Raw genomic sequence first — 23,216 nt, 5'->3', positions numbered from 1 at the left:
CCAGTTTCATGTAAATTTGAGGTCAGCTACTTGCAAGCTGAGTGACTGACAAGTCACTTCAGTTTTCTGTGCCTCTGTCTCCTCAAATTCAAAATGGGGATAGGATGGGCCCCTCCTTGGGCTGTTCTAAAAAGGAAAGGAAAATGGCTGCACAGGGCATGGGCAACAAGGGGTGGCTGGCAGGGCTGACCGGAGGCTGGGCAGCTGAAGTTGAGGCATTTCGCATCTGGTGTCTGCTAGTAGCCTGCTCTGTACTCACCTGAATAGCACGATCAACCACTCGGCAGGCCATGGTAGGGGCTACCATTTTAATCATGGCAATATCTAAAGCTGCAGCCTGCAAGGAAGAGGAGAAAACGTGGTTATGAAGACCCGAGGGCAGAATGCCTGGAAGAACCATCAGTTCATGGGGAGGAGTAAAAAGCAAAGGCTCAAAACAATGACCTTGAGGTGATGCTGGATGTCAGCTCGGGGAGGCAGCCCCTGCCTGGAGCACGCTGTGTGCCCAGCACCTAGGGGGCGGAGGGCATAGTGTTGGTATCTACAAGGGTGACTCAAGATGTCAGAAAATGTGAAGCAAAGGCCTGGTAAAGGACAGACTCAGAAACATGGATGTCTGCCCAGATGACAGGGGATATCGCCAGCACTCAGAGGAGATGGCGGTGGGGGGGACTGTGCATTTTCAGGATCACCGCCAACTGTCTCCAAGTGACTGGACCAGCCAGGGCTCCAGGAAACCGAGCTACCAGGATCTGCCCTGGGTCAGGGCGTTCAAGTGGGGCACCCGAGCACCTCCACCATATCCAGCACCAACTGTCAAAGAGTTGTGAGACTGGGTCATCCCCGCAGTGCTGAGGCTCCTGGCTAGATGGTGGACACACACAGAAAGCTGCAGAAAGCCAGACACAGCAAGGGTCAACATGGGCATCGTGCCTGGCCATTACCAGCACTTAATACGAGCCTTAATTAATGAATAATGTCACACTTGGAAATAAGCTTCTATTTTGACTAATTCTATATCTGATCCTTTCTTCTTTATTTTTGGCAGTACAGGAATCTGAACCCATGACCTTAGTGTTACAAGGCTGCACACTAACCAGCTGAGCTAATTGGCCAGACCTTAACTCTATATCTGAATTAAGGCCAGTGGCAGGTCCTTTATCACTTGCTTACTCTTTGTTAGCCTGACCCTTGCACCAGAGTGCCCTGCGAGTCCAGGCTGACCAGGGGGCCATGTGGCCCCATCAGACCCACTGTCTTGGACTAAGAAGTTCGCCAGGTCAGTAAAACAGAACGCTCAGTCTTCTTTTATTGTGCATTTTCTATTTTTGAAAAGCTGCCCAAATTGTTCCAAATAGAGTTGAAATAAAGTTTTTAATGTCAAGAGGCCCAGCTCTTTCTCTCTAGCTTGCTGAATGAGAGAAGACTCAAAGTGCTTACCACAATCTTGGACCTCTATCACCTGAGTGGCCCCTCCGAGGTGCCCCTTGGCCTCCTACCTTATTTCCTGCCATGTCCATGAGGTGGGCAGCTCTCAGCACCAGCAGCCGAGCCTGCTCAATCTCCACACGTGACTGGGCAATGTCGGCCAGGACCGTGCCCTGCTCCACCAGGGGTTTCCCGAAGGCCACGCGGGACCTCACCTGTCCATACAGGAGACAAAGGGCTAAGGATGTGCTGGGCTAAGGGTGGCCATGAGAGGCGTGGGGCTGGTGGCCTCCAGAGGTGTGTGGAGGCAGAGATGAAAGGGCAGGAGAAGACAGTGAAGACGGGAGTGTGCAGCTTGTCTGCCAGGTTGCCAGTTTTCTGGCCACTGACAGTTTCCAGGGAGATCTGGATGCTAACAACATTCATGTGAGCCACACCGAGCCACAGTCAACATGGTGGCTGCACAAACCACTTCCGAGAACCCTTTACTTGGGCATTTCAGCCACTGCTGGGCAGCAGTAGCAGTTCTCTTGGATCTGAGCCTGCATCTGTGCAATGCTACTCCTGGGAATTAGGGAGTGGCTGTGGCAGGGCGAGGGCGCCCTCTGCTGACTGTGGCCCAGCATCACGCCCCGTAGCTCCACCGAGTTGCCAGGGTCCCCTTGTGGGCAATCTGATCTGCAACGCATTTTAGTCTTTCTTAAAGCCACCAGCCATCAGAAAAGGTTGTAGGTATTCTTTTTTCTCCCTGTTTTATTTACTTATTTTTCCTAAAAACAATTTTTACACAAATAATATATCTCATGGCACAAAAATTATCAATTTTCAGGCCAAAAAAAAAAAAAAAAAAGAATACCTAGTATCCTACCACCTAGTTGCCTATAGTTTATATTTGATAGATATCCTTCTAGACTTTTTGTATATGTATATATGTATATATATACACACATACATATACACACATATATATACATATCTACTTCAAAAAGTTCATGGAAAAATATAATTAAAAGATAAAATGAATCCATGAACTTTTTGAAGAACCTCATATATGTATGTATATACTTTTTTTTTTTAACAAAATAGTTATATTCTACATATTGCTTTGTAGCCTGCTTTTTTAAATTTAAGCGTATATAGTGAACATCTCTCTACGTTAAGAAATAGATTTCCACGGCGTCATTTTGGATTCTACTGCATGTCCATGCACCATGGTTTATCTGACCCACTGTTAGCCTTGTTGGGTGTTCCCAACACTTTGCTATTAGAATCAGTAGTGTGGGGAGCCTCCTAGTAGCAGATCTTTTACAGATTCCTAATTACTCCCTTGCAACCAAGTCCTGAGTGCAGTTGCAATGTTACTGCTGTGCACTTTCTGGATACTTTGACACACAGTCAAACTGCTCTACCAGAAGGTTGGTCTGAGTTTTAATGCTGTATGGCGTTGAAGTACCATACCCAACTCCATGTTATTTTCAAAGAAATAAAGAGGAGCATTTTATTTTCAAAGAAAAAACTGATCAGTCTCAACTCAAAAGGTTGTAAATCACAGAGGGTCTGCTCAGTAATCAAAACTCATTGACTGCCTCTGTTCTTTATGGTGTCTCTTGTGAACACTTGTTTTGGTTTCAAGGATTTGCCCTCTTTGTGAAAGCAATACAACTGATTTGGATTCCTGTTCCTGACAGGAGCTCTCTTTTACGTAGGTTTCCAACCTTTGAGGAAGTCACAGCAGAAAAAAGTTTTCTGGACATGCTGGGGGAGTTGCATGGTATAGGATGCTGGAACTCAAGAGACAAAAACAAGCAACATGAGTTCTCCCCGGTGTCTGATTTTGAACCATGTGGTAGGAACACAAATCGCTCTTGGCAACCCATGACCCTTTGGACCTTGGAACATCGCCCTCTGCTGCCTAGCCTTTTGCTTTTGGTCACCTCAACAGAGCAGGGCCCATTCTGTTCTGAATTTCAGACTGCAGCAAAGTAGCAGATGCAAAGCCCAGTCAGGGACACAACTTCTGGGCAGGTGCATTGCCTTGCTTCCCCTGCTAGGTCTGCTCGCAGACAGCAGGTAGGATTTGTAGTCTGACGGCAAAGCAGCCAGTGGTTTGGGGCCAGTGCTGGGGGCACGGGGAAGCACTCACACGGGCCTTCAGGAGCGCCAGGGCCCTCTCTGAGGACCCAATTAGCCTCATGCAGTGATGGATTCTGCCAGGACCCAACCTGCCCTGTGCGATCTCAAAGCCTCGGCCAGGGCCCAGGACCATGTTCTCCTTGGGCACACGCACATGCTCAAATCGGACTTCTCCGTGGCCACCTGAAAGACCCAAATGATTACCTTGAGCCACCTGTCAAACCCATTTTCCTTGGATGTGTTTAGTCCTTGCCTCCGTTTCAGTTATCGGCTGGTAATATTCCTGCCCCTTGGTTAGCTTTCTAACTGGGACATGGTTAAAGGGCAGGAAGGAGTCTATTAAAGATGGAAAATGAATCCTGATTTATAATGGCATGAATATCGTGCCATTCCTTTTATATAACATAATGACATTACCTTAAGCTGAAACTCCCTAGTAGTTTGTGACTGATTTAACAATGTAGTGATCTCATGGAATACCAAAAGTAAAAATGTGAACATTGTTATCCAGGAACCCCATGAGAAGACCAAAGTGGGGCTGTGGGCTGGAGGTCAGCTGTCCACATAGGGACCTAGAAGAGAAGGTCTGGGGTACACTTCCTGCCTCCTGCCTCTGCCCTGTGCAGCTTCCTTGTGTCACAGACTCCTGCTTATCTTCTGAGTTTAGAAGAGTAAAAAAAAAAAAAAAAAAAAATGCGTAAATGCCTGTCTGAAATCTGCCTGTGTGGTTGATATTCACATATGGAAATGAAATGCAGGAGCATGTGGCCCTCCAAATGTCATCGTACCCTCAGGTGTGGGATGTGGTGTGACCTGAACTAGAGCAAGGGCTGCCCAAAGCCATTTCCCGGGAGGCCTGACCTGGAGCGTCCTCCAGTCCATATACCGTCAGAGGCCGTATGATTTTTATCCCCGGGGTATCCATGGGAACCAGGAGCACAGACTGCTGCCGGTGCCTCGGGGCATGTGGATCTGTTTTTCCCATAAACACACAGAGTTGGCAGCGAGGATCCAGGATGCCTGCCAGGAAAGGAGAGAGACAGACCCCCGTGATCTGACACCAGGGCCATCACATGTCCTTACACACATGGTCCTGGCCCAGGAGAGGGAAAGCCAGTAGCAGGGAGAGCTTTTAAGACTTCACATAATGAGATGAATATCTGCAGGCTCTTGACCAGAAATAAGAGCAAACTGGTTTTGGTCCCAGTGAGGAATGAATACATCTTAAGAGGAATTTTTTTTAAAAAGCATTGTATAGAGTTGAAAATATATTTAGAGACAAGAGGCTGAAAACTGCCACTTTATCACTGCCAGCTTGTTTTGCTCTGTTCCCACAGGTGATGTAAACAAAATGGCTTTGGGCGTGGACCTCAGCATTAAGCAAATCTTTAACTCTGGGTTCCCTACTTGCCAGCTGGGGGCTAGTACCTTAGGCAAGTGACTTTGATCGCTTCTCTGAGTGCTAGTTTCCACCTCTGCAAAATGGATATGATAATACCTAGCTTCTGGAGAAGTGCAGGGACTCCGTGAGTACTTACAGAGGGCCCTGCAGAGGTGACGTCCCGTCCCGTCCCGTAAACAGCAAGATTATCATTAGCCCCTAGGATGCAACACACCTGACCTAGGAGCAAGGGGAAGCCACCCACGAAGTGACTTCCGCCTTTCTAAAGGGAGCGGCCTGAGGTGGAATGGAGAAGGGGGAGTAAAGAGATTCCCAGAGTCACGTGTGCATGGGGGAGCCTGTCACGTGTGGTCATCTGGCCACGTCTCCACCCCCGTGAAAAAGCCCTGGAGAACAGCGTGCTCCATGCAGCACTCTCTTGCTCTACTAGGGTTTGCCGCCTCTGCTGCAGCACAGAGAGACAGAACTCCTCTGTGTCAATTGGAAAAGAAGCCAGCCCCTCCCAGCATCGAGAGACATGCTTATCAACACAGACTCACTGCTGTGTGCTTGCAAAGTGAATTTCAAACCAAATACCTGTGATCCACCACTTGTGACCATTTATGACATAGAAGCCATCCTCCTCTCTAATGGAAGACTCAATGTTGGTGGCATCGGATGAGGCAACCTGAGTGAGAGCACATTCAGTTAGAGCTGCCAACAGTCTGAGTTCCCTGTGGGGCAGAGACCAGATGGAGCGCAGCAAGTGGGTGCCCAAGTGAGGTACCTGGGGCTCGGTCATAGCAAAACAGGAGCGGGCCTTGCCCTCCAGCAAAGGGAGCAGCCAGCGGGCCTTCTGCTCCTCAGTGCCATACCGCACCAGAAGCTCCATGTTGCCTGTGTCAGGAGCAGAGCAGTTAAATATCTGAAAAAGGAGAAAAAGCACAACAGTGACTCACTCCTGTGTCCATATTTAAAACTTCAAATACCTTGGAAGCAATGGAGCAGGACCCCTTCCAAGAGTCACAGACCCTCTGACAAGCTCACGAAAGTTATTCCTTTCCCCTAAGAAATGCCCAGACACACATTTTGAATACAGAATCTTAGACTCTCTAGGTCTAGTCATGGTTCCCCTCTTTGTTTGAGAGGAGAGTGGAGCCAGGGGCTGGGGCCTCATATGGCTCCCATCTTCTGGAGTGACTCCCACCCCTGAGCTGCTTTCTGGCTCCAGCTCCAGCCACCTGCCTGCAGTTGTCCTCTTTCTGAATCCAGTCTTTCTATTTGTGCAGAAGAGTGACTGGGCCGGACCCATGGCTCACTCGGGAGAGTGCGGCGCTAGGAGCGCTGAGGCCGCAAGTTCGGATCCTATATAGGGATGGCCGGTGCGCTCCCTGGCTGAGCGTGGTGCGGACCACACCGTGCCGAGGGTTGCAATCCCCTTGCTGGTCAAAAAAAAAAAAAAAAGAAGAAGAGTGACTGGCAGAGTGTGGGGGAGATGTTCTTATGGAGGAGTAGGACATTCTCGCTCGCTGAGGAAAACTTTAAAGAAGGTACCTCGGGAGCGTGAAGAGACGTGCCCATGAGTTCACACAGATGTGCATACTCCATGTTGGTCAGTCCTGCTCCGTATTTTCTCTCAGGATCAGACTCCAAGGGTAGAAAAAGGTTCCAAAGTCCTTCAGCCTTGGCTTTCTCCTATCATAGGAAAAATAAGTCCAGAAACCACAATGAATGATTTAACTTTATTTTGACCCGTGGAAAACAATGAAAGGGATTGGAGGGAAGAAGACAGACAGCCAAAGATGCACAATATGCCAAAAACAATGCCACGAGTCCGTGCCATTGGGCTGGATATAAACCTGCAGATCTGTATATGGAACAACATGAGAAGGCCCCAGAGAACAACAAAGTCCTAACAGTGAAGGTGGCAATCAGTCTGTCCCCTGAGGTCTCCATATCCCAGACACCCCCACGTATCTGTATTACACCATTATTGTCATTACTATTGTTATAATCATGCTCAGTGAACACAGCAGACTGAAGGATCCTTTAGACACATGATAGGAACCAGGCCCAATACCTTTGGTGGTGGTCTCATCTGCTTTTATACAGTAAATAAGGAGATCCCCTGAACAAGCTTCATTTATGAGGTAAAACTTTGTTCTTGGGACTAGGAATCCAGATTCCTAAATGTAGGTCCAGGCTGGGTAGCTAGGAAGTCTACCCTGGGGGTTAGGAGCTCAGGCTTTCAGTCAGATTGTCTGGGTCAGACCCAGACCCACAGTGCTTGGCTGGGAGACTGGGCAAGATACTCGATCTCTGTTTCAGCTTCCTCATCTGTGAAATGGGGATGTGACCACCCACTCTATCAGTCAGGGATACTGAGTTGCAGCCACAGAAACAGATGTGATTAACTATAGGAAAAAAGGAATTGAATGGGAAGGTTTTCAGGAGCTTCCAAACTGGACAGGGAGATTAGAGAATGAGACTCAGAAATGGACAAGAACCGGGCAGCCTAAACGATCGCAATAGGACAGGATACTCGGCAGTTCTGTTGGGGCCCTACTGATGTGGAAATGAGTGAGCACCGACTGTTTCCCATCTTGAAACCATTGCTCATTCTTCCAATTCCAGGAAGGGAAAGTATAGCTGGCCTAGTTTGGCTCACATGCCCACTTCTTGGCCAGGGAGGGCTGGGCCAGTACCTTGACTGACAATTCTGCCAAACTATATCCAAAGGTACAGGGAGGGAATGCCCTTAAGTAACTGGGGTGCAGCTACCAAGAGAACAGAAGGGGGACTGGACACTAGACAGTCCAAACCCAACTAATGTCTACCACCCCCACCTCACTGGGTTGTTGTGAAGATTAAATGAGATAGCACATAGAATATTAAGAACCTGTGACAGAAGCTGCCAAGTTGCAATGAATATCAGTGATTATGGATAAAATCATTATCATTGCTGCTTCTCACTGGGAGGACACCAGCTGGCCTGGTCTCAATGTCATGTGCTTCCAAGCTCAGTAAACATACTTGTCTCACTATTTGCATTGAGCTAATTAGCTCAGAGTGCAGTGGCCAAGGATAAGAAGGGAAGATTAACTGGAATGAATAAAGAAGGATGGGAAGGAAGAAGTAGGAAGTGAAGGAGTTCTGAGAAGAGGAAGAATGAGGAAATGAATACAACCATCTGCTTGTAGGAGGGGGGAAAAACAAAACCACAGAATCCGAGCCTGGAGATCTGGATTTGAATCCAGGTGCTGTTATTTCTTTTTTTTGACTGGTAAGGGGATCACAAATCTCGGCACGGTGTGGTCTGCACCATGCTCAGCCAGTGAGCGCACCAGCCATCCCCATGTAGGATGTGAACCCGCGGCCTTGGCACTACCAGTGCCGCCGCACTCTCCTGAGTGAGCCACCGGGCCGGCCCAGGTGCTGTTATTTCTTACTGTGTACCCTGCACAAATCTGTTTCCTTACCTTTAAATTGAGAATAATAATGCTTACTTCCCAGGATTTGTGAAATGCATGGTAAATAGCCAAACACTTCTCATTTATGGGTAATAATCACACTTTGGATAAAAGTTGTGAACTATGATGTCATCACTCTACCCAAAAATCTTAGTTATCATGATTCCACTCAGGCATAACTGAAGTAGAATGTTCACCAAGATGGACTTTTCTTAGGCATTTACATTCGAGTCGGGAGGTGTTTGCTGCATGAGTATTTGCTTCTCCAGTGCTTCTGTGCAGCTGATGCCTGGCTTCTATTAGGTGGGCAGGAATTAAGTGTGCCAGCCAACATGAGAGTGAAGGGGCATTTCTCACATTTTTCTTTTCTTTTTTTAAGATGACCAGTAAGGGGATCTTAACCCCTGACTTGGTGTTGTCAGCACCACGCTCTTCCAAGTGAGCTAACCGGCCATCCCTATAAGGGATCTGAACCTGTGGCCTTGGTGTTATCTGCACCGCACTCTCCCGAGTGAGCCACGGGCCGGCCCTGGCATTTCACACATTAATGATGGGAGTCTACCCTGTTAAACACCTTTTGGATGACAATTTGATAATATTTATTTAACCTCTAAAAGGTCTCATTCTTGGACCACTGTTTTTACTTCAAAGAATTTATCCTGTAGAAACGGTAAATGTGCAAAGAAACACGTAAAAGAACATTCAATGCTCCTTGCTTTCCCAGGATCCAAACTCCCTTCCTATTTCGGGGACTCCCTCACTACTTAAGTTGTGGTGTGGTCAGGGCTGGGTCTCCCACTGTGGAAGCTGAAGAGAGCCAGACGCTCCCCCTTCTCCCTGGCAGTGAAGGTGCTGGCATGGAAAGTGCTACCCTGGGGCCAGCTGAAAATCCCCACCTTAAATCCTGAGTCCTTAGAAAGGGTCCAGGGAAGACATCCGAGCTGGCTGCTCTTGGGACACGCCCCGGCCATGCTCCCTGTGGCCTGCCTTCCCTTCACTTCTAGACTTCTAAAACCAACTCTTCAGTGTCCCTGTCAATGTTATCAGGTACCTAATGTTCTTTGCTGTTTAAGTGACCCTGAGTTAGCTTCAATGGCTTACACCCAGATTGCCAACTGAGACACCCCACAATGTCCTTCAGTCAAGGGTGGGCTAGACATATTATGGTGCACCCTGACTGAAGGACCCCTTGGAAGTCCATCTCCACGTGCTACACGTAAAGGTGATACATCATTAAATTAAAAAAGCAAGCAGGAGATTAGAACACATAGAACAATTCCATTACAACATAGGAATAATAATACATGTTAGTATATAATAGAAAAACAAAGCTTGGAGCATAATACACCAAATTGTTGACAGTGATTACCTCAGAGACAGAGAACGTTGGAGAACTCTTACTCTATATTACATAATTTTGTTGTATCTGAGCTTGTTTAATTTTGCAATAGGTTTGTAACTAAAAAAAAACCTAATAACGCTATTTTTTTAGAAAAGTAGATAATGGTTGCATTTGTTCCTGAAGATATCAAATAACTTAAAAATTAACACAATCCAAGATTAACACTGACAAAGAACGGCACCTTTTTCTGTTTATCGGATAAAGTGGCATCACTGCAAGACAGCACGTAACACACAAATGCAGTTTACGATCGATTTGGCCCTCTAGCTTTGACATTATAGATTCTCTACAGAAAGATTTATTAGTTGATATATCACACTGTTTCAAATGTATATAATTCAAATAGGCATAAATAAGCCCACCTGTCCCGGCTATCTAAGCCACAGACACAGCATTCCTCTGCCTGGGCTGTGCATTCACAACTGCACTACCTTGCCATGACATGTTCAAGCAGCAAGACCAATGAGATGAAAACTAGGAATCGAGAGCTGGCTCTTTCTGATGACAATGGGAAGCCAAGATCATTTGCTTCGGTTCTTCTGTACCTTCACTGCCTGGGAAGAGAACGCAATAGCCCAGGAGGACGTGCGGAGGGTCTACTGTGTTAACAAGGTCTTACCAACCCTCAACATGCTGCTTTACCTTGAGATCTTCTATTAGCGGGGAAGGGCTCCACCTGTCCCCTGAGGCCTGGTGCCTCTGCAGCTCTTGTTCCACGGGGTACACACGCTGCTCCATAAACCGCCTCAGCCGGTGATATAGCTCTCTGGCAGGTGGGGAAAGGCCCTCTGGAGAAATGACCAGAGCTCCCTTTGAGGCATGAGCTGGGAAACCTTCTGGAATGGAGCTGTAACTCCTCGTACCTGTGGGGCTCAGCAGGGACTGTGGAGTGGCCCATGTGTGGTAGGACCTTTTTAACAGTTTTGGGGCTGGCATCTTTTTGAAAACCTGGAACCCTTCTTTGACTGCAAAATCCCATGCCAGGTTGGACATAAATTCAGTCAGATTTCCACTTTGTTCTGCAGTTGCAGAGCTTGCTTGCCCTAAACAGAATCAAAGGAAAATAGTGATTACTCCCAAACAACCCTTCACAATAATGTTAACATATGATATTATTATTGTATCAGCAGCTACTACCATTTGCTGAGCACTTGCTACCTTCTGGACACTGTGCTAAGAGCTATTATTACAGCTCATTGAATTCCCAAAGCAATATAACTGTTTAAATCTGCACTTTGCAGACAAGGAAACTGAGTCCTAGAAAGGGAAGTGACTTGCTCGAGTTGTCAGGTAGTGGGCTGGGAACCAGTAATCAAGCTCAGGCCTGTCTACTCCCTGCTCTTTAGCTCTTCTTTTCCTAAAGAAACTAAATTAAATCAGAAACACCCCAAATGACTTCTCCTGTCACTAGTGGGCTATAAGAAGTCCTGCATTACACAAGCCCTGCTCTGAAACTGGTAATAGCAGTATCACAACTGATTGAATGAATGGCCAGTTTCTAGGCACCATTTTGTCTGGACCAACAATCAACACCTACATTGCAGAGCTCACTCTAGTTTTACACTCACTGTCTATCTTTAATTTTTTAATATGTGCATCAAGACTTTTTTTAAAAAAGGATTTTTTCCCAAATTAAAAAAAAATTAAGGTATAGTGTACCACCTCCTTGTGTACAACTCTGCAAGTTAACAAACCCATAGTCGGGTAACCACCATTGCCATAAAGCTACAGAATATTTCCATCACCCCTAAACTTCACTCGTGTTGCTCTGTACTCAGCCCAGCCGCCGACACCCACTGATCTCTGTTGCTACAGTTTGTCTTTTCTAGGATGTCACATAAATACATATATCATACAGCATGTGGTCTTTTTAGCATGGCTCTTTCTCCCAGAGTACTGCATTTGAGGTCTACCCACACTGTTGTGTGTATGTTGTCTATTTATTTATTTATTTTCAAGTTTTGGTGGCTGGCTGGTAAGGGGATCCGAAGCCCTGACCTTGGTGTTATCAGCACCATGCTCTAACCAAGTGAACTAACCAGCCAGCCCAAGAGCCATTTTCATTCAGCTTTGGTGTTAAAGGTAGTTTACACTATTCCTTACTGCGTCAGGAACCAAATTCTTTGCTACCCAGCACAGAACCTATTGAGGTCCAGTGGGCTGTGCGCCTTCTGGGTGTTGGGTATGGATGTAGGCTCTGAGGGATCAGTTGGGAACCAGACAGCCCCTTCCCTGTGTTGTGGACACACAGTGAGGGCTGATGGGTACAAATGGGCTGCAAATCCCCTCATTACTCAGACTGCATAAGCCACATCATAAGGAAAGATACTCTCCCTAAATTCATTGTTATTCATAATGATTTTCTTTTCCTAACAGAATATGAAGTGAATTCTTAATTGTCTTGTTTAGTTGGATCTCGCTCTCAGAGTGCTGCTTTGTCCCTGATAAAGTCACTTGGATGAGATTGGGTTCATTTAAAGCTATCACTTCCAGTATATTTTCCCAAATGTAGTCTCAGCAGAAGAGACAACATCACTGGCGTTCACCTAAGATCCAGTTATAATCACTTTTTCCTTTCTAGAATTTCAAAAGCCATCTATAAGAATGCAAAACTTCCATACCCACTCCTTAAGGGAGGAAAGTGACACATGGGATGGGCTGGTACAGACTATGAATCTCTGGTCACTCTCCTCCCCAATTTAATGATGATCTGAAGTCTCCTATGAATGACACCACAGAGAAAACACCTTTAAGACAAATACTCCTTCTCTAAACCCCATGTTTCCAGGGCAGTACCAAGTATCTCATCTGTTCAAACCAAAAAATATATAATTTTAACAGCTAATTGTAGAGGACAAATGTAGAAAAATAATATTTGTTTTCATATAGTTGGATTTTCTGCCCCCCCATCTGAATGTTTTTATACTACTCATATTCTTTGACACAACAGATTTCCCTGTTTTTATGTGTGAAAACTAAGCCACTTCCTCAGTATGTCTGGCTGGCCTCCCGGGTGGGAGTGCACAATTCGGATCAGAGGAATAAAAGCCTGAATGGAAAGCATGTCTGTTTTTCTCTGTGGTGGCAAACACATGGGGTGTTTTACCTCCAAGCCAAGAAAAGCCAGAAGTCAAGCCAAGGCTCACAGGATCTTAGAAACATGTCAAAGGGCTTCCTGATAGACACGTTGAGGACAATCCAGTAGGGAGATTCTAAAATGGGTAATTCTTAATGGGCAAAACTATTTGGTTATCCCCAGAGCACTAGAGCAGAGCACAGAGGGAACTCGTGCTCTAGGAAACTCGTGTTCTAGCCTGATAGGAAATGTCGACAATCCATCAAGCTTGTTCATCACCTAAGGACTTAGCAGCCATTCTGTTTAATTAAATGTTTCTGGTTAGCTTTTATCGCAAAGACATAATAAAAATGGGAAATGGTGGCTTACAGATGATGCTTTCCAAAGGACGGAAAAATTTCCAGGAATTCCTGCTTATTGAGACCCCTACTTCTTAGATCAGGTAGGGTTAAACTAGAAATTCTGCAGACACTAATTTTTCTCTGGACACTGTTTAGCTCATGATTTTGTATCTCTAGTCCACCTGGCACAGTGCTGGCACTTAGTAGAGGCTCAGATACTTGTGAATGAATGATCAATTCTCCTGCATCTGCTTCTCTCAGAAGAATTTGGCAACCTGGCTGAGAGCACATGCTGACAGCAAGTCGCTGACGGTGAAGCCAAGAACGCCCCACAGTACTAGCAAACCTGCTGCTCTGTTACTTTCTTCCTACCTTTTGTTTTTAACTTTTAATTTTGGAGAACTCCAAAGATACACAAGAGTAGAGAGGTGAGTATAATGAACCTGCAGTTGTCTGACACCGTCAGCAGTTATCAATGCCTGGCTAATCCTACTTCATCCCCACTCCTGCTGCCCTGGATTTCTCTGAAGTAAATCCTAAACATCAGATCATTTCATCTATGAATATTGCTTTTATCTCTAAAGACAAAAACTTTAAAAAATCCACAATACCATTATCTCACTGAAAAATAGTTAACTATAACTCCTTAATATGATCGGCTATCCAGTCCGAATTCAGTTTTCAGTATATTATAAAAATATTTTTAAATATAACGTTGTTGGGCCGAGCCCGTGGCGCCGTCGGTAGAGTGCGGCGCTGGGAGCACAGCAACGCTCCCGCCACGGGTTCGGATCCTATATAGGAATGACCGGTGTACTCACTGGCTGAGTGCCCGTCACGAAAACGACACACACACACAAAAATAATAAAATAAAATTAAATAAATAAATAAATAAATATAATGTTGTTAAAATAATTTGTTATTTGTTATAAAAATAACAACATTTTTATAATTTGTTGTAAAAATAATTTGTTATTTGGACCTTACCCAAATAAGGTCCAAACACTGTAACTGGCTGATATGTTTAAGTCTTTCTTAATCTACAGGCTCCTTTTTCTCTCCTTTTTCCCCCTTAAAATGTATTTATTGAAGAAACTGAGTTGTCTGGAAAACCGTAAAGTTTTCCAGAATCTGAATTTTGTGAGTGGCTGTGCCTAGTGGTTCTTTGAAAGTGTTTCCTGTGAACTGCTACAGTTAGCACTAGAGGCTTCGGCAGATGCTGAGAAGGAAAGAAAATAATTTTAGATTCTTCTATATGACCAAATTTTTATCATGTGCATGTATGCTTTTACTGAAAAAAAAAATTTTTTTGTGCATTATTTTAATCATTAAAAACCAAGTTTAAATATTTTAAACAATATATATATGACAAATGCTTGAATTAACTGAATCTTATAGAATTCTGGCCAAATCAGTCCCTCCAAAGCCTCGGAGGCATGCCAGGGCTTCCAGGTGGAGGAGCCATCTTGACTGTGTGTGACTCATACAGTCAGGTGGCCATCCCATTACCTGTGAGTGATCGCTTGTAGACTCCCTGTAGGATCGCAGCCATGCGGAAAAAGGAGAAAGCCATATAGAAGTTCCAGTTCTCAATGGGAGGGATGCCCATGTGAAGACAGTACATCCTGAAATACTCCTCTGCAGTCGGGATTCCCAGATGAGTCAAATCGCAATCACCAAAACCTGAGGGGAAAGACAGAGCCATTCCTCGGCAGTCAACAACTACCTCCCCTGTGGCTGGCAAGTATTTTAAATGTGAAAATCACTATGTCTCTTGGAAACTAGTTTCACAACTAGTTCAAGGGTTACTCATTATTTCAATGGCTTTTTCTCCCTCAGATGGCTGGGGATCCAGGCTTGAAGCTATTATTCACAAATTGGCTCTTAAAGGTTTCAGACTAAATTGGCAGTAAAGGAAGGAATGAGGCCTCCAATTCCATTTGGACCACAGTTCAGGGTGGATATGTATTTGATAAAAAAACAGTCGTTTGATAAAAAAACAGCATTGAAAGAGAGATCCCACCAAATTATAAAAAACATAATTACAACAAAAAATTTCACTGATTTGCTTCATTTGTGACATTTGCATGATTTGGAAGCATGTAATATATTCCATTCCTAAGAATTGATCCTAGGAGTATACCTTATTATTGAAAGTCAAAGATATGACTACAAAGATGTCCACTGTCCACTACCTTGCCTTTTTTTGTGGGGGTGAAAGGGGAGGTAATATAAAAAAATCAGAATCAAGTTAAATATCCAAATAGGAATTAAACCAAATGTCTTAAATTAATTCTGTACAATAAAATCCTATGCTGTCATTAAAAATTATGCTTAGGGCTGGCAGGTTTGCTCAGTTGGTTAGAGCGTGGTGCTGATAACACCAGGGTCCAGGATTCAATCTCTATATTGGACAGCCACAAAAATAATAATAAATAATAAAAATTATGCTGTAGAACAAATAATGACATGAAAACACCTCCAAAGTATACAATTTCATGGGGGGAAAAAAGCAGATCATAAAATCATAAAATCACATTTTTGTTTAAAAAAGTGAACATATATGAGGGTACTTCAAAAAGTTCATGGAAAGATTTGTATTCTCTTTTCCTTCGACTTTTCCACGAACTTTTTGTACCATCATACACACAGAAGAAAAGATGACAAGGACAGATACCAGAATGTCAGCAAAAGACTACCAATGATAATGTTTTTGGTTTGTTTTTGTTTTTTGCTATCTGTTGGCTCTAATATTTTTACCATAAACTTGTATGCTTTTTTTTTTGGCAGCTGGCTGGTAAAGGATCTGAACCCTTGACCTAACCTGAGCTAACTGGCCAGCCTTAAACTTGTATTTTCAATTTTAAAAAATGAAATACGTAGATGTTACCTGTGTGAAAGCATAAGAGGTGCCCATACAGACATGCTCTTCACTTAACATACACCCATTTTCCTCCAAATGTGATAGGAATGCATTCCAATGACATCTTCTACCCAGACCACCAGGACCTCACTTTCACAACCCAGCCCAATCACAAGCTACTTCAGATAAGTTTGCTCCTAAACGCTCTGGGAATGAGCTGGCTTGATCCTCTCTGCCCCCAGAAGCAGCTCCTACCTCTCAGCATGGGAAAACTGGACGGCAGGTAGTGAGCGAGGCAGCTGTAGGCCACGTCAGCCAGGGGGTCGCCCAGGGTAGAAAGTTCCCAGTCAAGGACAGCAAGTACCTCAGTCTTTTCTGGATGAAATAGCAGGTTGTCCAGCCTGAAAAGCCAAAGGGAATGGAGAGACAGCACTAAGAAAACCAACTGATCGTTTGTATTCTGTGCCTGGTGTGGCCCCTTTTTCCCTCTAGGCTTGCTCCCACCCTAACCACCCTCTCTGTGCCTGGGAGCCTGAGCTGCGCTGTGCCCTCCGAGGGCCCATGCCCTCTGGCTTCCAGATGGATGAAGCCAACCAGAGCTACTTATTCCCCCAGCTCCCTCTGTGCAGATAGCTGAGGGGTGGCTGGATCCCTTTACTGAGGGCCACAGCTTTGGCCAGGCAGCCTCCCCACATCACTACCCTCTCTGGGTTCTGGTAATTACTCCCTCCCTATGATGGTTTTAAAACAGGTCTGTACATTCTTTGTCACTCCTCCCATAAAAGGTAGAGACTAATTCTTCACCCCTTGAAGCACTTTGCTTCTAACAAATATAATGCAGATGGAAGTGATGCTGAGGGACTCCTGAGACTAGACTAGGTCCGATAAGGTGACACAGCTTCCGCTGGCCCTCCTTCTCTTGGAACTAACATCTTTGGAGCCCTGATCATCCAGATAAGTCCAGCTACCCAGAAGCCACTATGCTGAAGACACCATTTGAGAAACCACAAAGAGACAGACAGGGAGACCTGAAGAGCCCAGCTGTTCGTGTCTGCTCTGCCCCAGGGCCAGCATGCAAGCCAGCCTTCCGATGATTCCAGCCCCAGCCTGAGAGCCACCTCAATTGAAATAGCTGTCCTGTCCCCAGACTGCAGATTTGTGAACAAAACAATCCCTGTCATTGTTTATAGCCACTCAGTTTTGGAGCAGTCTGTTATAAAGTAGTAATAGCCAGAGCACACACTTGCCTCTTCAGATCTAGGGGTGGTAATAACTCTCCACTGTTGCTAACCCCAAGATTCCAGGATGTTCTTCAGTGGTTCCTCTAAACCATGCTACACCCCTGTGTTAAACTCTCCTCAAATGGCCTCTGAGTCATTCTGTTTCCTGCCAGGGCTCTAAGGCATGCTTTATTTAAAAGAAAAAGTAATTACCAAACTTGCAGAAAAATACAGAGAATGATATAACAGAAACCCATGTGCCCATCTTTCAGACTTAAGAGATGTTATAGCTGCTGCTTTGTTATGATTGCTTTGGATCTTTAAAAAATAAAACATTATAGATTTAACTAATGGCCTCCATCCTCCTTCCCTTTCCTCTCTCTCCTTCCACAAAGATAACTATCCTGAAGCTGGTATGTATCAGTCTTGGTCATTTTGATATGACTCTACCTATGCATGTACCTATAAACCATATATAGTGTTCTTTCAATTATTTTTAATTTTATATAAATGATATTATACTGTATATATCCTTTTGGAACTTACTTTTTTCCTACTCAGCATTATCTTTTTGAGATTTATTTATGATGATTTATGTACAGCAAATTTGTTTATTTTATCTGCTCAACAGAATTCCAATGGATGACCAAACCACAATTTATCATGTATGACAATTACAAGAATGACCCCAAAATGAACAACTTAGCACAAGTTTCCTGGTGTGCAGGTGCAAATGCTTCTCTAGAAGAGGAATTATGAGTTGTAGTTTGTTCCCATGTTCTACGTTACTGTTACTTTTCAAAGTGGTTGTCCCAGTTTACACTCCCACCATCACTGATTCATTCTATGAGCAAGAAGTGTTCTTCCATCTACTAACAGTTGGAAATAGCTTTGACTGTAATTGTTGATCAATAAGCAGCAGCATGCTCTCTACAATGAGAGGATGCTTTTTCTGAAAGCATCATCATAAATGATCATCATACCTCATTATAGCTAAGGGAGGAGGTGCTCAGACCACCGCTGGACATCTCATGCCTTAACCACAATTGTGGACATTTGAAGTGCAAAGAAAGGCAAAGATAAGTTCCACAGAGCAGCTGTTGTGGGCTGGTGACACAAAAGCCACCTGCAAGTCTTCCCCACCAAAGGAAATAGGCTGCAATGATTGGCAAGGAGGGCACTTTCAGGTGAGGTCCTCCAGAGTCCCAAGTGGAGAAGATGGAAGAGAGTCAGCTGTAGCCCAGCTGTGTGCCAAGCTCAAGCAGTGTGGGAAAATCACGTGGTCCAGTCAGAGACTGACACAAGAGCAGATAGATCTTTCTCCTGTGGACGACCACATGATACAGAGAAAGTCCAGCCTTTCAATCTCGGTCTCAGGAGGTCACCAAAGGTGAATAAGGAGATGGGAGTGAGAGAAACTGGTCAAACCAGTGAAGAAATGTCTTTGAAATTACCCTTTACTGTCTAGCCTTGTTTAACAAAAGGTGCAGCTCCCCAGGATAGACAAGAAAACAACCAAGTGCGTCAGGGCCCAAATAAGGTATGCATGTATCAAAAGCAGGCCTCCAGGTACTTCTGGGGAAAAGAATACACTACAAAAGCTACCCAAGTGCCTAACAGGCAGTTTTTACAGCAAGAGATGATAAGATAAAGCCAAACTCTCAAGCCTAAAGCAAGGCACACTGAAGTTCGTTTTAGCCATGCTATAGACTCACCATGTACCTCCAGAAAACCATGTCCGCTCTCTTTCATTCCTCTCACTCCAAACCTAATGAAAATGTCCATCGCCTGACCACATGGGTGGTAAGAGGCACCCTCACTCATCCTAACCTTCAGACAGTGACTCTCAACTGAGAGTGATGCTGCCCTTCCAGGGGATACAGGACAATGTCTACAGACATTTCAGACATTTTTGGCTGTCACAACAAGGGGGGTGGTACTAATGGCATCTAGTGGGTAGACGCCAGGGATGATGTTTGACATCCTACAATGTGCAGCAGACCCCCCATAATAAAGAATTCTCTGGCCCAAAATGTCATAGTGCCAAGGCTGAGAAACCCTGCCTTAAAAGGCCACACACAGGAGATACTTTGTGGTGGGAAGAATACACAACTGTATGTTGGGCCAAGACCAACTGCTTGATTTCCCCCTTTGAATGCCTTTCCCTCATTTTTCATATCTAAATATTCAGCTCTCCTTGCAGCTGGGTCTACCTGAAGTCCCCATGCACCACCGTGGTCCTCTGTTGACTGGGAAGATGGAGCGGCAGCCATTCGATGAGCCTTTCCATCGCTGGGATGATGCTGGTTTCTGAGGCTCGATACTGCTTAATCCAGGTTTGTACCTGGCGTGGAATATAGTCCCCTGAGGGAAAGAGGATTAGGACATAGTGTGCCAATTCAACAACCTCCAAAGGTTTTGAAAATTAACCAGTGCGGTGAAACCCTTTGAAATGCTCTGCAGTGATGCCACATCTTTGAACATGTTCCTAGGACTGGAAAATTCCCACATGATGCTCCTGCCACCCCAAGATGGAAGCCACTGGCTATTCTGCCTTGGCCAGATCAGTGTGATCTGGGCACTGTTCCCAGCCACACATACTCCAAAACTGATCGATCCGTGGCCCTCTCACAGATCTCGTGAGCTTCCTAATAACCTTTAATAAATCCCTGTTTGGCTAAACAACAATGGTTGACTAAAAGCATGAACTCTGGAGCCAGACTTCCAGCATTTAAATTCCAGCTCTGCCATTTTCTAGCTGTGTGATTTCAGATGGGTTACTTAACCTCTCTGTGCCTTCATTTCCTCATCTTGAAATGCTCCTTATAGAGATGTTGGGAGGATAAAATATGTAAAGCCCTTGGAACTGTCCCCGGCATGTAGTAAGTACTACCTAAGTGTTTGCTATTATTATTCAGTTCCTTGCTAAGAAACCCAAGAGATGCCACAGTCGAGAGACTCGCAAGTTCCATCTGGGAACATAAACTGGAAGAAATTCTAGAGTCAGCTGGGCTCACAGTCAAGCTCTTCAATTGATGTAAGCTCTCCGAGTCTCCAGTGCTTCATCGGTATAATGAAAGTATTGATACCTATATTCTGCAGGGTTGTTGTGAAGACTAAATGGAATCCATATACAATGTGTCAAGTACAGTGCTGGCACAGAAGGCTGCTCAATGAGTGGTGGCCATTATTATCGTCACCCTTATCTGTTGTCAAGTGACAATTATTAGTTGCCATAATTATTGATGTAATTAATAAACATGTCAGGTCCCTGGCTCTAAGCCAAGCCCTCATCCCTCATCTGAAAAGAAAAACGGACCCCTGGGGATAAAGGAAGACAGGAATAGAGAGATCAAGCTCCTTCTGTGGAATCCACTGCATTCTCAGAGAATGCAGACACTTGCCCTTCAGAGGATCCATCTGGACTGTGAGATGTGGAGATCAAAATCCATAGAAATTTAACTCAAAACAAATCAAGCCTTTAGAACCAACTTCCAGTTTTCAAGAATTACAAGAGGAGATAGCAGTAAAGGAAACTACCCAGCCAGCCCCTACAAGTTCACATGTGTTCTCTTGAATAGCTAACACATTCACATGGCTCAAAATTAGAAAGTGACAAAAGGAAATGCAGTGAAGTCTTTCTCCCACTGCTCTGCCCAGCCACTCAGCTCTTTTCCCCAAAGGCAGCCCATGTGGCCAGTTTCTTAGGTAGCCTTTTGGAGATAGTCTATGTTTATGCAAGCAAACATTTGAGTTTATTTCAATATTTAAACCTATTTACATATGTCCCCCTTTTAAACAAACAATGGCATCTATGTAACTCTTCTGTGTATAGACAATGCCCTGCCCAGCAACTGTGGTTCTAACACAACCTGATAAATTGCAGGTTTCTTGAATGTGTAGCTGGACCTGTGAACCTGAAATACAATGAAGATGCTTTATGTTGTCATGCTCAAAACACAGCCAGGGGCCCAGAAGGCTGGCCCTGGGTCACATGAAATCAGATCAGATTTCTTCTTTGTCTCTTTGTGCTAACGGGTCAGTGGAAGGAGCATCAAAATAGTCCACTTTAAAAATAAAGGCAGGCTAAGGACAGAACAGCATGTGGAGAGGCTTCCATAAGGTGTTCTTTCTCCACAGCGGGACGCCGCACTGCCTGCTACACCTGCAGCCTTCCTCCTCACTCAAAGCACTGCATCAGCTGCCGCCACATCTGCTTCTCATCTCACCCTGGGAGGCAGGCAGGGCGGGGTTTTATAACACAACATTTACTGTTGAGAAAACTCTGACAAAGTAACGTGGGTCACTCAGGGTTACCTGACAAATGAGCATCTGATTTCTGGTCCCTGCTCTTTCCACTTTAAAACAATGCAACAACATATGGGACATCTGTAGTCCTGGCCTGTCTAGCTTCTGTTGTCCCTTTTACTGGTGATTATGGCTGTCAGATAAAGTACAGGATGCCCAATTAAATTTGAATTTCAGATAAACAACAAATACACTTGTAGTATAAGTATTTCCCAATGGGACCACCAAGGTGGAGGGGAACCCCACTCAGTTGGTATCTCTGGCCAACAGGTTAGAGTTGGGGGGGGTGGATGTGGTTGTACTAGGAAGGGGTGCAGGCAGTGAGGACCCCCTCAATTTGGGCTGGAATGTTGGCAAATCTGCTAAGTTGTATGTGGCAGTAAAGTGCCTGAAATTGTTGGTTTTGGGTCTTCAATCATATGTCCAAAAAAAAGTATTCATTGTCTATTGGAAATTCAAATTTAATTGTGCATCCTGTATTTCTGTTTGGTAAATGTGGCAACCTTACTGGTACACAGTCATATTTCCTTTGGAGAAACTGATCCACCTCCACTGTCAGTCCATATCGTCTAGAGGTGGCTGACCTCCACCTCAATTTTAGGGAAGGATGGCCCAGGACCAGCCAATCAGATCACTGTATCCCTCTGGTCAATGAATGGCTCAGAGCTAGTTCCCTAACCCAAGCTGGGCCAGGACTTTCTCTTTGCCCTGGTTTGATAATCTGGTTAAGCTATAATAATGGAGCAACTTGTGGCCATTCTGTCACCAAAAGAGAAGAATTTCGGAATGAAATTAAAAGAAAACAAACAAACAACAACAACAACAACAACAAAACAGAGCTGAGAGAAGGGGAGACACTGATTCCTGAAGTCCGTGGACCCTGTTGTGCCCAACAAAGGCTCAATACCTGGACTTTTTAGTTATGGGAGTCAATAGATTTCTTTTCAAAATTCAAACTCAGCCAGTTTGGATTGGATTTCTGAAATCTGCAACTTTAAGAGGCCTAACTAACACAACAATTGGCTTCAGGTATAGAGAGCTACAAATGTCAGATCTTAGAATATGGAACTACTGACGGGCTGACTGGTTAGTTCAGTTGGTTAGAGCATGGTGTTGATAACACCAAGGTCCAGGGCTCAATCCCTGTACAGGCCAGCTGCCAAAAAAAGAAAAGAAAAGAAAATGGAACTGGCTGTGCAAAGAGGAAGTGGAGATAGTGAGGACTACCTTAGTTTTGCTGGGAAATTGGCAATCCTGCTCTGGTATAACAAAGTGTTTCACACTGTTAGTTTTTAGAACTCAGACCACGTGCCTGTAGAGTGGAGGAACTTTTGGTAACTCAGCAGAAATATCTTAGGAAGTGATGTACATTGACACATATTGTGGCCTTTGATAAAGTGCTAGAGAAAACAAGCATGTTTTGGTCAAAAGCAGAGGAAGAAGAAAATACAGCTTAGCTCACACTCTCCCAAGTGAGCTAACCAGCCATCCCTATAAAGGGATCCGAACCCGTGGCCTTGGTGTTATAAGCACCACACTCTCCCAAGTGAGCCACAGGCCGGCCCTGAAAGAATCTTTTTGACTATAACCAAG

At 44.7% G+C, this 23,216-nt stretch overlaps 1 protein-coding gene across 7 annotated transcripts in view; it reads right to left on the bottom strand.

Annotated features, from left to right (window-relative positions):
• Nucleotides 1-23,216, bottom strand: part of ACAD10 (acyl-CoA dehydrogenase family member 10) — a 48,699-nt gene that overhangs the window by 964 nt on the left and 24,519 nt on the right. For 5 of the 7 annotated variants that reach the window (XM_063085814.1, XM_063085813.1, XM_063085817.1 and 2 more), the window contains 11 exons: nucleotides 19,529-19,679; nucleotides 16,351-16,496; nucleotides 14,742-14,915; nucleotides 10,457-10,857; nucleotides 6,497-6,637; nucleotides 5,730-5,867; nucleotides 5,540-5,630; nucleotides 4,423-4,581; nucleotides 3,572-3,744; nucleotides 1,500-1,643; nucleotides 260-337 (listed from right to left, as the gene is read on the bottom strand). In XM_063085814.1, coding sequence (XP_062941884.1) covers nucleotides 260-337; nucleotides 1,500-1,643; nucleotides 3,572-3,744; nucleotides 4,423-4,581; nucleotides 5,540-5,630; nucleotides 5,730-5,867; nucleotides 6,497-6,637; nucleotides 10,457-10,857; nucleotides 14,742-14,915; nucleotides 16,351-16,496; nucleotides 19,529-19,679 — 1,796 coding nt within the window. Of the gene's footprint in view, nucleotides 1-259; nucleotides 338-1,499; nucleotides 1,644-3,571; nucleotides 3,745-4,422; nucleotides 4,582-5,539; nucleotides 5,631-5,729; nucleotides 5,868-6,496; nucleotides 6,638-10,456; nucleotides 10,858-14,741; nucleotides 14,916-16,350; nucleotides 16,497-19,528; nucleotides 19,680-23,216 lie in introns of those variants that run through there. The other 2 variants (XM_063085816.1, XR_010022613.1) reach the window with 2 other exon arrangements.

Source organism: Cynocephalus volans, chromosome 2, assembly GCF_027409185.1.
Source record: "Cynocephalus volans isolate mCynVol1 chromosome 2, mCynVol1.pri, whole genome shotgun sequence".
Lineage (NCBI taxonomy): Eukaryota > Metazoa > Chordata > Mammalia > Dermoptera > Cynocephalidae > Cynocephalus > Cynocephalus volans.
This window is presented reverse-complemented; position numbering and strand designations above follow the sequence as displayed.